The 13,554-nt window shown below is 54.4% G+C and overlaps 4 protein-coding genes across 4 annotated transcripts; 1 reads left to right on the forward strand and 3 right to left on the reverse strand.

Annotated features, from left to right (window-relative positions):
• Positions 1 to 219: 219 nt before the first annotated feature.
• Positions 220 to 1,826, reverse strand: AA0111_g6340 (hypothetical protein; the record flags this gene model as incomplete). The annotated part of the gene is made up of 3 exons (XM_028652552.1): positions 220 to 1,127; positions 1,196 to 1,448; positions 1,509 to 1,826. The coding sequence occupies 3 exons, from the start codon at positions 1,824 to 1,826 to the stop codon at positions 220 to 222; spliced, it is 1,479 nt and encodes a 492-aa protein (XP_028506131.1).
• Positions 1,827 to 3,084: 1,258 nt separating this feature from the next.
• On the reverse strand, positions 3,085 to 4,185 carry AA0111_g6341 (hypothetical protein; the record flags this gene model as incomplete). The annotated part of the gene is made up of 3 exons (XM_028652553.1): positions 3,085 to 3,232; positions 3,284 to 3,898; positions 3,953 to 4,185. The coding sequence occupies 3 exons, from the start codon at positions 4,183 to 4,185 to the stop codon at positions 3,085 to 3,087; spliced, it is 996 nt and encodes a 331-aa protein (XP_028506130.1).
• A 1,587-nt stretch (positions 4,186 to 5,772) lies between these two features.
• On the reverse strand, positions 5,773 to 10,022 carry AA0111_g6342 (Virulence protein; the record flags this gene model as incomplete). Its single annotated transcript, XM_028652554.1, has 4 exons — positions 5,773 to 5,812; positions 5,864 to 8,128; positions 8,178 to 9,870; positions 9,923 to 10,022. The coding sequence occupies 4 exons, from the start codon at positions 10,020 to 10,022 to the stop codon at positions 5,773 to 5,775; spliced, it is 4,098 nt and encodes a 1,365-aa protein (XP_028506129.1).
• Positions 10,023 to 11,662: 1,640 nt separating this feature from the next.
• AA0111_g6343 (hypothetical protein) lies at positions 11,663 to 13,372 on the forward strand (the record flags this gene model as incomplete). Its single annotated transcript, XM_028652555.1, has 1 exon — positions 11,663 to 13,372. One exon carries the CDS (start codon positions 11,663 to 11,665, stop codon positions 13,370 to 13,372), a length of 1,710 nt encoding a protein of 569 aa, XP_028506128.1.
• Between the last annotated feature and the right edge of the window lie 182 nt (positions 13,373 to 13,554).

A 13,554-nucleotide genomic window follows, 5' to 3' on the forward strand; every position in this document is an offset into this window, starting at 1 on the left:
GTTGGGTATGGTAATAGTTTGTTCATAGCAGGTGTGATCTGCGAAACAGGGCTTTTGGGCATATAAGTTTTTGCCTCACGATTGCGTACATACTGAAGTATGAAATCATGTGTATCTAGAGTCAACGCATTCACGTAGCATACACATGATTTCCTCCCATCTACAGTATCTGTCGCTTGCTCGATATCTTCGACGTCAATCTGACGTTCTTCCAACATCTTACTCCTCCTTCTTATGTATCCTTGGCAACCCGAGCCACAACACCAAAATTACGCCCAATAGCGCCAGAATAATCGGCTGCAGAACCTGTACACCATGTGCCTGCGCGATAGCTCCAACCGCAAAGGGGAAGATGGCAGCTCCACTCCCACCAAAAGCTGCCGCAAAACCAATCGCACCCACATGTAGATGGCGTGGTAGAAGCTTCGTAGCGGCGACAACGACAGCAGGGAACAATGGACCAAGGAAGAACCCCTGGAAGCTTACTGCAACGGCCGAGACGTAGAATTGAGGGACGAGCCAGAAGATAAGTTCGAGAGCCATTGTGATGGGTAGGTAGATCTGGTGCTTTGGATTAATATGAGGAAGAAACAACATAGGTGTGAAGAAGGAACTTACGGTAATAGCCAACTTTTCCCCTATCTTTGGCGTCACAAAGCCCAGCACAACCCTTCCTACAGTAATCCCCATCCAGAACCCTGTCGCTACCATTCCACTCGCAAAGTCCTCACCATCACGCACTTCGAGCATGAATTTGACTATCCAGCCACCAAGCGCAACTTCAATACCCACGTATCCGAGTAAGAAGAGTGCACAGAGCCATGTGACGCGTGCATGCGGGAGACGGAGGAGTGCCTCCTTCATCCGATTGTCTTTCGTACCACTGGTTCTTGGGTTGGCTGCACGGAATTTGTCACCGGTCTCGTGCCAGAAAGCTGCTGTCGAGGTCGCTAATTCGATGACTGCCATGGCAATCATGACATAGTAGAACGTGTACCAGGGCAGTCTGCTCCCTTTTGTGATCATGGTTGTTGCTATCAAGGGAGAAAGCACTGCACCTACACCGTAAAAGGCGTGTAGGAAACCCAGCACTTCGTTCGGGTTCGCCATGTTACCCATCCAGGCATCTATTTAAAGTCGGTCAGCCATTTTCCTCTTACAACCTGTGGAGACAGGAAATGAGACAGATACTCACTCCATGCAGCATCAGCAAGACCATTACCAAAGCCAGCCAGCATGAAAATGACGACGAGCACCGGGTATGGAGGATGCACCGCAATAACCACATACGCGATTAGATGACACGTCGGTGCTATGACCGCAACACCTCTCTGGCCAAACTTGAGATGAATGGTGTTGTTCAACAATGCGGAAGCCGTGTAGCCGACAAGTGGAGATAAAAACACTAGCGATATGACGACGAAAGTGAGGCTATAGTACTCTTGCAACTTGAGTCGTTGTCAGCATGTACTCTCCACGCCCTCTTCTCAAAAGTACGACAAACTTACATAAGGTATCAAAGCTCCATACGCTGCATCATTGCTCCCCATAACGACGAAACTCCAGAACGCCGCCGAGGTCTTGAAGAAATTCGATCGAGGGTGGTTCCATTGCTCCAACTTGGCTGCTGATTGGGTCGTTGGGGACGGTAAATTTTCTATCGGGTCGCTTTCTTGGGCGCCTTTGGTATCTGAAAGTCGCAAGCCGCCCGTGTTACTCGAAGTGGCGATTTGGGCATTTTGAGGTTTAGAGATGTAATTTGAAACGTCTTGGAGTTCAATGGGCTGCTCGAGACAGGTCGATGAGGTGCCGTTCTGGAACGCCATTGTTGGGTTCTTGGGACGGCGGGAAGGGTTGACAGCCTGGTTGCCGCTTAGGACTTTTGAGGTGCGAGTGGTTGACGAAGGAAGCCTGAAGACCGAGCTGGGAGGGAGGAGAGGTCTATGATAAGTAAGTCCAACGCTAGTGGACAGTATGAAAGTTTTGACGCGATTGGCGTAATACGAAGGTGAACCGTTCACACAGAGGCTATGACGTTTTACTCCTGCACGCTCAACAACCCTTCAGCCAACAGCCGCGTGATGCGCAATAAAAACCATCCCTACAGGTCCCTTGAATTCTCCAGTGCTCGAGCTTAGGCTCATTGCCTCGCAAGGTTTACTCAAAGGAGCGGAGCACTGCGAGAACACTGCATCCAGACATTTCCTAGCCTACACCGACGTTCTGTTAGCACCAGAAGAAGCATGCTCAAGGCGGGGAAGCGAAGGGTCTCCATATTATGTACGCAGCCAATCAGCACAAAGCAACCCTGAGCTTGCAGTTCGCAAAAGGAAGCGACCGGGAAATCTTCGGCAATGTGACTTTTCCGCCAGTAAACCGCCGCTAGCGAGATGCTGTATACGCTGTAGATACCATACTTGTGATTCTCGAAAGGCTAATGATGGAAGACCTGAATAAGTTTCGTTACGTCGCAAGTCTGCGCTCAACGTACGTGTTCGAAGTTACTCATAGTGTGGCACCCTTTACACACGGAGCGCCACCATCCGACTGATCTCGCACCAAACCTAAAGTGTCGAAAAAATGCGAAGATGAAACCCATCTCGTTGGAGCCCCCAACGCAGTCACAAGTCACTCTAGTCAAGTCACTCTACGTCGCAAGCTGCATGTCACTTGTATCACAAAGCCAATGTTTAGTCAACGCTTTGAAAATCGTTAATCGTTTTCATGTTCATGCTATACCTGCTATTATTACCTGAGCTGATTCGCGGAACCACGCTCACCCGTCTCCTCCATGCTCGTACCGCTCGTACCATGCTTGGGGTATCTCTCTCCCAACGTTCTACACAACAAGCCGTCTGAAAGGAAAAAAGAAACACGAAAGGAAAAAAACCGTTCTTGAGATCAACGCTTGTATTTCAACGACTGTGGGGAAAGGTAAATCGTCCATATACACATACTCGCTTTCTACAGTCGCGCATTTTGCTCCTGTGACGCTCTGCTCGCTCGCCCTGGTCGTTCAGCCCTTGTCTTTGGTGAAAAATTAAAATGGAAGACAATGTGAAATCGTCATGCTGGTGAAGGCATCTACGAGGGCTGGATAACGGAGGGACCGGCAAGGACCTCGGCGTCGGCAACGGACTCGCTCTTGGTGATCATCATGTAGACTTCACCCTGGAGGCCCTGGGGAACCATGCAGTTGCCGTCAGCAATCTTGGTGAACTGGTTGCCGCCACTGTAATACGTTAGAAGGTAGATCTCATAAGGGGGATATGGTATGACTTACGGTCCGACGAAAGCGCAGAAAGAGGCACCGGCTGGCTGAGCGGGGTCGGCAAGCTTCAGGTTCTGACCAACGGTAGCCTTTTCGGGGTTCTGGAGAGCGATGGCAGGGAAGGCTTGGATGTTGAGGTTGGATCCTTCGGGGCAAGACTTGATGAATTGAGCGGCCAGGGTGAAGACAGCGCGGGGCTGGAGAGCAGTGTCGAAAGCGGCAGGGACTGGCTCGGCGCCAGATGCGATACGGATGAATGCCTGGTGACGGGCCTCGACAGTGACGATGGAACCGGCAGCCGAGAGGATGTCAGAAGAGTTGACAAGGGGAGCGGCACCAAGGTAGGCAGAGACACCGACAGCCTCAAGAACACGGGCGGTCTTGACCATGGAGTCAGCGCTGGCAAGGGCGGCGTCGAAGTTGTATTGGCAAGGCTCGACGGGCTTTGCACCTGCTCCTGCGATGGCGGACTGCAGAGTAGTGACGTGAGTAGCCTCAGTTTGTCCAACACCCATCAGAGACTTGACCTGGCCTTCACTGAGGCCGAGAGCCATGAAGTCTGACATGGAAAACTTGGCGAAACCCTGCTTGTAGTATTCAGATTCGAGATGCTCGGCGGTCAAAGCACTGTTGCCATTGTCAGATCCTGATTACTATGTTGAGGGAATTGGTACTACTAACAAGTTGAGGATGTCAACATCGCTCAATGTTGCTGCTGCCGCCGGTGCAGCAGCAGCAGGAGAGGCGGCCTCTCCTGCGGTTTCCGTAATGGCTGCCGCCGCGGGAGTAGCGGACGACATGACCATTGAGCTCGACTTGGAAGCCGACTCTTGACGGGCATAGTTTGCGGGAGCGGCAGCCACAAGAGGCGCCAGGGCAACTAGGCCCTTGAGGATGGTTGATACGCTAGGCATGTTGAGTTGATTAGGTTTGTTGAATTGTTTTTTTCGAGTAGACAAGTTCGTAAAGAAGGACCTCCAGCAAAGACTCGCTTTGAATTCGATTATTAAAAATTGTCTAAAGTCCAACCAGGGACTGAGAAGGTAAACCGTAAGGAATGTGGTTGATTATTAGGTAGGAAGGTAGAAGAGGCTCGCCGATGATCCAGCTGAAAACGAGTATGGAAACAAGGTGGGCGGCCAATGGACCTTATACAAGCAGCCACGACTCCTAGGAGGTATCTGAGACGCCATAGTAAAATTCGGAGGACGGATGTTGAGCATGTGGCGGACAACTGGATCCCGCCGACGCACTGGCTTCCATACTGGATCCGTGACCCTACAAGCTTCAAAGCTTGGCAAATCGACCCATTGATCGTCCAGGAACTGCTCGCTAGTAGTGTTGCAACCGCTGAGCGCGTCCGGCATGTAGCGATGGGGCTCGTGGTGCAGGCGTGTGATGTAGCAGGTCCGGGGCCCTGCGACGCGAAACGGGAGTCATGAAACTCTACAAGTGCCAACGCGTGCGCGGAGACAGCAGAGCCGCCCTAGAGACAACCCGGGTACAGCGATAGTGCATGGCGATTAATGGCGGTATTCAGACTTTCCGTCCGGAACAGTGAAGTGGCTCACCACTTGAGGCTTGAAGCAGTCGTCTCCCTCATGTCGCTGGTGGGGTGTGTTTCCAGCAGTGACGACCTTGCGAAACGTTTCAACACCAAGTTTTAGACAGTATGCTGTAGCATAGTCATAGATATAAAGTCTCCCATAAGAACGTCGTGGGAGCGCTTACGCTCTGTGCCGAGAGAACTATAGATGGGTCGAGAGGTTAAGAGGGATGGACCAAGAGGTGGCTGAGGCACCCAAAACATCTTCACGTTGCCAAGCCTCATGGAGAACCACTGCTATTTCGGCAACGGTTCAGGCCTCAAGGCTCCCGTTCGCTACGATAAACACATGCAGGTACACAGACCGCCTCCTGCAAGGGGTGGGAAGTCGCAGATCCGCTGGTGAAGATTCGGATTGTACCAGCCTGCGGCATCAGCCCAATGCCGTATGGCGGCAGCTTGTCACGGCCGACCATGCGTGCAAACAAGGGCCGGGAGGAGGTCATCAAGGAGCATGTTTCCATCGTAAACAGCCAATCCTCGTCAATGGATGAGTTTCTGATGTAGTAATCAAGATGTCAGTGATGCCTGACGCGGCTCATCTGTTCGCCTTGTGTGGCTTTCGAGCCGCCTTACCCAGGCTTGAACGAGAATTGCGGAGTAGGTGTCAATGCGGACGGGTGTCAAAAGCAATCATAATGGACTTCGCCTGGCGTGAGGCGCTCTTGTGGGGGGTCAACACATTACTGTACTACGGAAAATTACTGTGTATAAGAGCTGCAACCATATATCGCGACTGTCGATACATTCGCCGCATGCACATGAACAATACACAGATCACCAATCGTCTCTTCCTGCACAACCTAGTATGTATCCTCCATTCAATTTTCTATACCAAATCGACAGAAGCTACCGAAATGCTAGATGCCAATTCGGACCAAGCGAGACGATTCTTTTACAAAGCGTAGGGGTTGAGGGATCGGATAGTCAAGCAACTGCAAGATAGGTTAGTAGAGTTCAGAATCAAGTGAACAACTTTAACTTACGGAGGGCTCTTGGTCAGATCCGTCTTAAGGATAACTGGAACACGCGTCATCTCCCGCACATCCTGGATGTAGTCGCCATTCTGCTCGCGCAGGGTGAACCAGCTAAGGTACTTCTCCTTGTTGGTCAACTTGGTCTCCGCAGCATCACCAGCACTCTGAGCAATCTTCGAGTCTGAGTTGACACGGTGAGGAGCGCCGGCAAGATCACGGCGGGTGGGCGATGGAGGCATGCTCTGAGTCGGACGGTCGGAGTTGAGGGAAACACCGGCCATGTTCGAGTTCAGGTCGTTGGAATCGGAGTCGTCGTCATCATCGTCGAACAACGCAGCCTCCTCGTTGGTCGACATGGCTCCAGTGTCAATCTGCCTGCGCTGGGCCTCTTCCTGCTCCCTCGCACGCTGCTTAGCAGCCTCGGCATCACGCGCTGCAGCCGCCGCATTGGCAGACCTGAGCGAGCCATGCTTTGGCCTCTCGTCTTCGGGGATGTAGTTGGACGATGGAACACCCTTCTCCCAGTAGAGCTCAAGGAGACGCTTGTTCTTGTCGAACTCAGCCTTCTTGAGGGGAAGCTGATCGCAGTGGACGCGCTTCTCGAAGCCCCACTCGGGGATGAGAACATCGAATGCGGACTCGTACACGCAAAGGACGATACCTTCGGCGATGAGATCACCGCCCCTCTCCTGCCTGACCTTGTCCATCTTGCGGCAAGCCTCGATATGAACGCTCTGCTCCTGGGCAGCATGAGCAGAGTCTTTCTTGGTGTTGCACATCTCTGCAGTCTTGGCAAGAGCCTCAATGTCTTCAGTGAACTCAATGGCACCATTGGATAGGACAGCCTCCAACTGTCGGTGCACGATGATGTCGGCATAGCGGCGAGATGGGTTGGTGAAGTGGGTGTAGAGGGGAAGGTTCAGAGCGTAGTGAGGGTATTGGTCCTCAGGCAGCCTGCCAGCAACGAAGTACTTGGCACGAGGCATTGACTTGATGACAAGTGTCTCCATACCCTTCCGGATGTCATCATCCTCAACCTCGAACAAGCTGTTCTGCAGAGTGCCACTGCTCTCAGTGTTGATGTCGTAGCCGATGGCACCCATGCGTTCTGCGATTGTAGTCAAGCGGCGGGGGTTAGGCGATGGTTGACGGCGCAGAAGAGCCTTCTCGGGCAGGCCAGTGGCAAGCTTCTTCGCAACAAAGGCATTGGCGAGGTGACTGAGCTCCTCAATGCACTCGTGGGCAGGGGAAGAGTCGAAGATGTTCTGCTCGACAGGAACGTTCTCGTCGTCCAGCTGGTACATGAGACGCAGAGCCTTTACGTCGCTAGAGCGGTCGCCAAAGCGAGCCTGGCGGAACTTTTGAGAGATGTGATGCAGCATCTTGATGTCCTTAGCACGGGCTGCCGAGACCGCACCGTCGTTACCGTTGATAACGGTGTCGACCTCGTCGTACGACAGCTTTCCAGAGCTCTTGATCACAGCCTTGCCGACCCAGGTCTCATCATCTGAGATTTTACCAGAGTTGGGATCAACCTTGAAGACAACACTAACCGTGTAGCGGTCCTCACCAGGGTTGAGGCAGCAAATGTCGTTCGACAGTCGGGGAGGAAGCATGTTTACTGTGCGGTTCATGAGGTAGACCGCAGTTCCACGCTTCTTGGCCTCACGGTCAACAAGCGAGTTGGCCTTGATAAAGTGGGCAACATCAGCAACGTGAATACCAATCTCAACACGGCCGTCGTCAAGGTACTTGAAGTGGATAGCATCATCAAGCTCCTTGCTGCCGTTGGGGTCGATGGTGAAGGTCTCCTCGTTTCGGAAGTCGCGACGGCTCTCGAGCGCCTCTTCGCCGTCGTTGGCAACAGACCAATCCTCGAAGCCTACGTTCTTGATAACGGCATCAGAGAAGTCATCTGGACCAAAGTTGTTATCGCGCAGAAGTGCATCGGTTTCCACCTTAAGGTCGCCCATGACTCCGAGTTGCTCGACAAGAGTACCAAAAGGATGCAGAGAGGTGATGGGCCATCGCTTGATGCATGCTACGAAGATGCGGTCGGCGTAGTCTTGGTGCTTCTCGACGAAGTCGCGAGGAGCCTGCTCGGTGGGAATAGCAATCAATGGCACACGCTTGTCTGTTGGCTTGAACCAGACAATCTTGGGCTTGTTCTGAGTCTCTGGCTGGGAGCGGCCAGAGTTGCCCTCGCGAGCTTGACGCTCAGCCTCCTGCTTCTCCTTGGTGGCTTGGCTGCTAGGGCGCAGGAGTCCAAGGGATCTGTAGCAACAATTAGTAAAGCACTTCAAGTGATGATGTAGTTACGTACCCTGAGAACATCTGTCCAGCAACACGTTCAATGACAGCAACAATGTGACCAGCGTATAGAGGCTTGAGCTCATCGTTGATCTCCTCCTCTTCCATTAGGAGCAAGCTTTGGCCTTCAACTTCAACATCGTCGTTCTTCTTCTGTGTGGGCCGCTGACGAAGACTGCCACGTCGGCGGATGCCACCCTCAGAGCCGGTCTCAGGTTGAGTGGTGGCATCGTTAACGGCAATACTACCGCCGCGGGGGTCCGCATTGTCCTTGCGCTTCTTCTTCTCTTCCTTTTCACGCTTCTGTCCCCAGACTTCGTCAACATCCAGAAGTTCGACAGCGACTAGATCTCCTTCGAGAGCTCGGTTCCTGTCTTTGCTACCACAGATGAAAATGTCAGCATCCAGGTCGGTAGTTGTCACATACGCATCACTGCGGTTCTTCTTGTTAACGCGGAGGATTCCGGCAACGAGTTGGCCGTCGCCAAGAAGAGCGGGCAAGGTGGCCTGCGGGAGGTAAGGAGTGAATAGCGTCTTGCGCTGCTGTTGCTGTTGTTGCTGCATGCCCATCTGCGGTGCATGTTGGCTGCCTCCAAGACCGCCACCCTGCATCTGGGCAGCTTGGAGTGCCTGTAAATGAGCGATCTGCATGGGGTTTAGCGGTTGGCCGAACATCTGCTGTTGCAGAAGAAGCTGTGCCTGAGGAGAGTTGATCTGCATCTGAGGCTGGCCGCCGTATTGGAAGTTACCGAGAGAGCCAACGGACTGGTTGACCGATCCACGAGTGCGGTGACCAGGCTGGAAAGGAGCGGCATTGGCGGTCTGGTTCATGTTAAAGTTGCCCATGTTCTGGGACTGGTTGTCCTGAGTAGGCTGTTGCTGGGTGTTATTCTGGGGCTGTCTCCAGTTGCCCTCGAAGTTGCGAGACTGGCTCCTGCCATGGCCCTGGCTGCCACGGCGCTGGAAGTCAGACTGCTGACCATTGTTCTGGTTGGTCGGGTTCTCGCTGGTAGCGGGGAAGGAGAAGGAAGGTCCACCACGGCCGGCACTTCCACCGCCACGTCCAACAGCCATGCTCTGGCTACGGCCGTGACCACCTCGTCCACCACGGGCAGAAGGGGCGTCATTGGAAGCGCTGTTTCCACTGGGGCTAGCGTCCCGGTTGGAGCTGCCCTCGGTCGAGCCGGGGATGGGGAACTGAAAGCCTGAAGTCTTTCTTTTAGATTCGGCTTGTTCAGCTGCCTTCTTCGCGTCGGCAAGAGCCAACGAGTGACGGCGGGTGTGTCCGGAGCCACCGGCGCTGCCACCACCTCGGCCACGAGGGTTGACATTTTCCCTACCCTGACCACCCTGTTGTGCACCAAATTCACCGAAGCCAGAGGCACCGGAGGAAGGAGCGGGCGGCGGGCCCATACCGACTTGGGGGAGAGCAGACTGGTTGCGGCGGTGGGCGGGGTTGGGCTGGGACGGTGCGCCCATGGGGACAGCGAGATGCTGCTGTTGTTGCATTGGTTGCATCTGCTGGGGGAACTGGTAGTTGTTGACTTGGGGCGAGACATTGGGCATCTGGCCTGGCATCTGGAAGTTGCCGAGCTGCTGCTGCGGCTGGATCATGCCCATGTTGACATATTGCTGGTGCGTCGCGGCAATCTGTTGCTGCTGTTGCTGGAGGACCTCGATCTGCTGTGCAATGGCGAGCTGCTCCACTGTAGGGCTATTAGCAGATGCCCACGTTTAGTGTGAGCCATGTCCACGTACTCATCAGCGGCGTCAGTTCTGACGGACTGCGGCGATGCGCAATGTGCAGACGACGACCGGCGGGGCCCATGGGGCCCTGCTGGCCTTGTTGCTGATCCATAGTGGATAATGTAGTGTGGGGGGTTTAATGCCCGCTTGCAGTGTATGTGCTGTCGGAGAAGAGACGGTCGGACACGAATTGGTCAAAAGGTAGAGTTATCTGGACGATTGGATTAGCATCCGCAGTTCGAGTGATGTTTGCAGCGAGTGAGGAGAGCGAGCGAGGAGATGCAGAGAGTGAGAGTGAAGCAAGTGAAAGACGGGGGACAGCTGCAGGGTCGGCACCGACATGCTCCAGAGAGCTAGCTAGTGGGGAAGAACTCACGTTGGGTAAGCGTGCGGATTAGGCAGTGCTCGGGGAGGAAGAGGATATGTTCTTATACGATGATCCAGACGAAGATTGTCGGGCTGCTCTGCAAGTCAGAAGCGGGTGGATGTCGTGTGCAGACAGATGTCAAGTTGGCCTAGGAGGAGTGATAAGGAGGGTAGACCAGATCAAGGAGCGCGGTTTCCCTGGAACGGGCTGTTGTGGGCAGTACAACCAAAATGCGGGCGGAGAGAGTGCTTCGAAGGAGGGAGCGATCGAGGAGGGCGGGCAGGAGGGATGCAGGAAGAGAGGACAGGCAAGAGGGCCGTCAGCGTGATGCAGGTGGTGATGGCTATGGCGGGACTTGGCCAGATGGACACTTCGGGCAACGATCGCCTGTTGTTCCGCAAACGAGCGAGCCTGGGAGAGGTCTAAGCACCGGTACGTCACTCACGAAGCCAGATGTAGCTTCCCGCGCCGAGCAAATGGCAGTAACAAATTAAAGATAGAGACAAGGAAGCACCGGGCCGTGGGGGACTGAGGCGCTGCAGGCGACGACGCTCTATATATACCGCCAGCAGCTGTCCTGATGCGCGTCTCAGCGGGCCCCAGGTGAAGCATCACGTTTGGGTCTGCACGTTTCAACGCACCCTTAACCGGCGGCCGTTTCTAAATCACGACAACAAGCTGCAGTGCCTCGGGAGCGCGGCGCAAGGGCTCTCGGTTCATGACAGTGGCATGCAGCTACGCGTCTGGAGATTATATTGATCCACCGCCTTGGGCCAGGAAGCTTGTCATGTCCAACATGCAACAGTAGCCAGCAACAATACGATAGCAAGTAGTAGACGTACTCGACCCTCGCAATGCCATCGCTGAAACCCCAAGACGTGAATTTCACATCTTTCCCCAGCTGTCACATTCTGTCAGTGAAACGGACATGTTGGGGGCACAAGAGCACCAGAGCACCAGGGTGTGCACGCAGCGCCATCGCAGCTTGGCGGCAGTCCCACCAAACTCGGGCACAGACGAATCCTGTGAACTTTATGAAAGGCGCAACACGGTGCGTTTGCCCAAGACGCGACTCAGGCGTCCTTGAAGCTCCAGTCTCATCTTACTCTCCCGGCGGGTGACAGTGACGGGTGCAATTACGTCCGCGTGCAATGGGTGCTGCGTGCCTCGACAAAGAAACCATCATCGGCCGATTCTTCAGATGTCGATTCCCCAGGTACGCTAGCACTGCAGCGCGGTGAAAGCTGCTGCAGGGATGAGCGACGTCACGTGAGTCGGAGCTTGCGTTAGTCTCCGACTAGACTAGATCTCTTTGAAGGTCGCGTTCTCACCAACCACCTTTTCAACAAAAGCTCCCCAACCGCAACCACGACCCCGGCGCCAGAATGCCCGCCAGATCGGGCACGTCATCCGCGAGCATGCATACTGCAACTTCCTTCAGCTCCAGTTTCGCCGACGCCTCCCCGTCACGCCAATCGCCGAACCGCAGAAGCATACACCGCTCTCAGCGCGAGTCCCTTGTCCGCGACCCCTATGACAGCCCGAGCAAGCAACTAGCCCTCGAGTTCAATCTCCGCCTCAGCATATCAGACCGAGAGTTCAACGAGAAGCTCGACAAAGCCGCCGAGGAACGAGCCAAGCACCATGCACAACAACTTGCCTGGGCTGCCGAGGAACACGAGCGCGTGTTTAGGAGCGCGAAGCTCGAGATTGAGCGCATAGCCTTGGAAGAAGAGCAGGCGCGTCTACGCCATGAAGAGAGCCAAAAGAGGGAGATTGAGCGCTTGAAGCAGGAGAAGGCCCGCGAGCAAGCCGAGGCTCAGCGAAGGGCCTTGGAAGCCAAACAACGCGAGGAAGAAGCCGCCCGTCAAGAAGCAGCAGATAGGAAGAGAATTGAAGAGGCTAATGCCCGAATCAAAGCTCAGCAGGATCAACAAGCCGCAGCTGAGAGGCAGAAGAAAGAAAAGGAGGACGCTGACCGGAAGGCTGCCGAGGCTGCGGCCACTGCGGCTGCTGCACAGAAGGCTCAACAGCAAGCCCCCCCACCAACACAACAGCAGCAGCCCGCTGCACAACCTACACCCGCCGTCGCACCCACACAGGTGGCAGCAACACCGAAGCCATCCACGAACGCACAAGCACCCACCAATAACGCCGAACAGATCCACGCCAAGTACCTCGAACTCCATCAGCGCATGAAGGCCTTCCGCAATGCTTTCTGGGAGGAACACAAGAAACCGACTTCGCCCTTGAAGGGTCCGGTTGGCGACGCTCGACGCGCTCTCCGTACTCGACTTGGTCAGATCAACGTGGAGCGAAAGGATAGCGCCGCCGCCATCAAGCGCCTTCGAACCGAATGCTTCGACATCGCTCTACAAACTCCAGGCCCTATGATTGACATCCGACCATACATCGTTTCACACCAAATCCCTCAGCTAGCCAACGAGAACGAAGCTGCTTACCCGGCGTTCCTTCTCTACGTCTGGATCTGCTTTGAGAAGTTCTTGGTAAAGCAGTTTGAGAAGGAGGCTGCCAACACTGACGGACGCATCATCCAAGAGATTGGCTTGATTGCAGCCAGTTTGTTCGGTGACCAGAAGTACCAGTGGCAGGGTCTTCCCCTCATTGACATTGCACTGGCCAAGCTCCACAAGGCGTGCCCCCCATTGTTTGGCATCCGAGGTACTATGGACACTAAGGAAGGTCGGCTGCGCCTAGGCTGGCAGGAGGACTCAACCCCAGAGTCGTACTCACAGCGCATGCGCGGCATTGGAGCGGGCTTTGCTTCAATGTCTCTTCGCTCGTTCGCTGCCAAGGCGCCTGCGATTGCCATCTCGGAATACTGGCGCGCCATCTCCTCGATATGCAACACACCCACCGAGCAACTTTGGCCTGGACACTTTGCCATTCTCAGCGGCCTGATCCGCGACTACCACAAGAAGTTTATCCAGTTCTACGGCGTACCTGCGCGTGGCGTACTTCGTCGCGCTATCATTGACCTTCCGGCACGTGCACCGGAGCGCTGTAAGGACGCTGCCAGTACTATTGCCGTGTACCGCGAGACCTGGAAGAGGGAGAATTTCTCTTTGGATTAAAAAAAAAAGGTGAATGAAGATGGGTGGAATGGCATTGGGTCCCTCGGGAATCTGTTTCCTTGTTTCTCAAAATCTTGTGTCAATCTTGCATGGAACGGCGCTTATGATCATCAGTACGACCCATGGTCGTTTCCTTTTCTCGTGTTGCTTTGATAGATGAACCCGAATTACTTGCGTAAGGC

The sequence above is a fragment of the Alternaria arborescens genome (assembly GCF_004154835.1).
Source record: "Alternaria arborescens strain FERA 675 chromosome Unknown contig_13, whole genome shotgun sequence".
Classification (NCBI taxonomy): domain Eukaryota; kingdom Fungi; phylum Ascomycota; class Dothideomycetes; order Pleosporales; family Pleosporaceae; genus Alternaria; species Alternaria arborescens.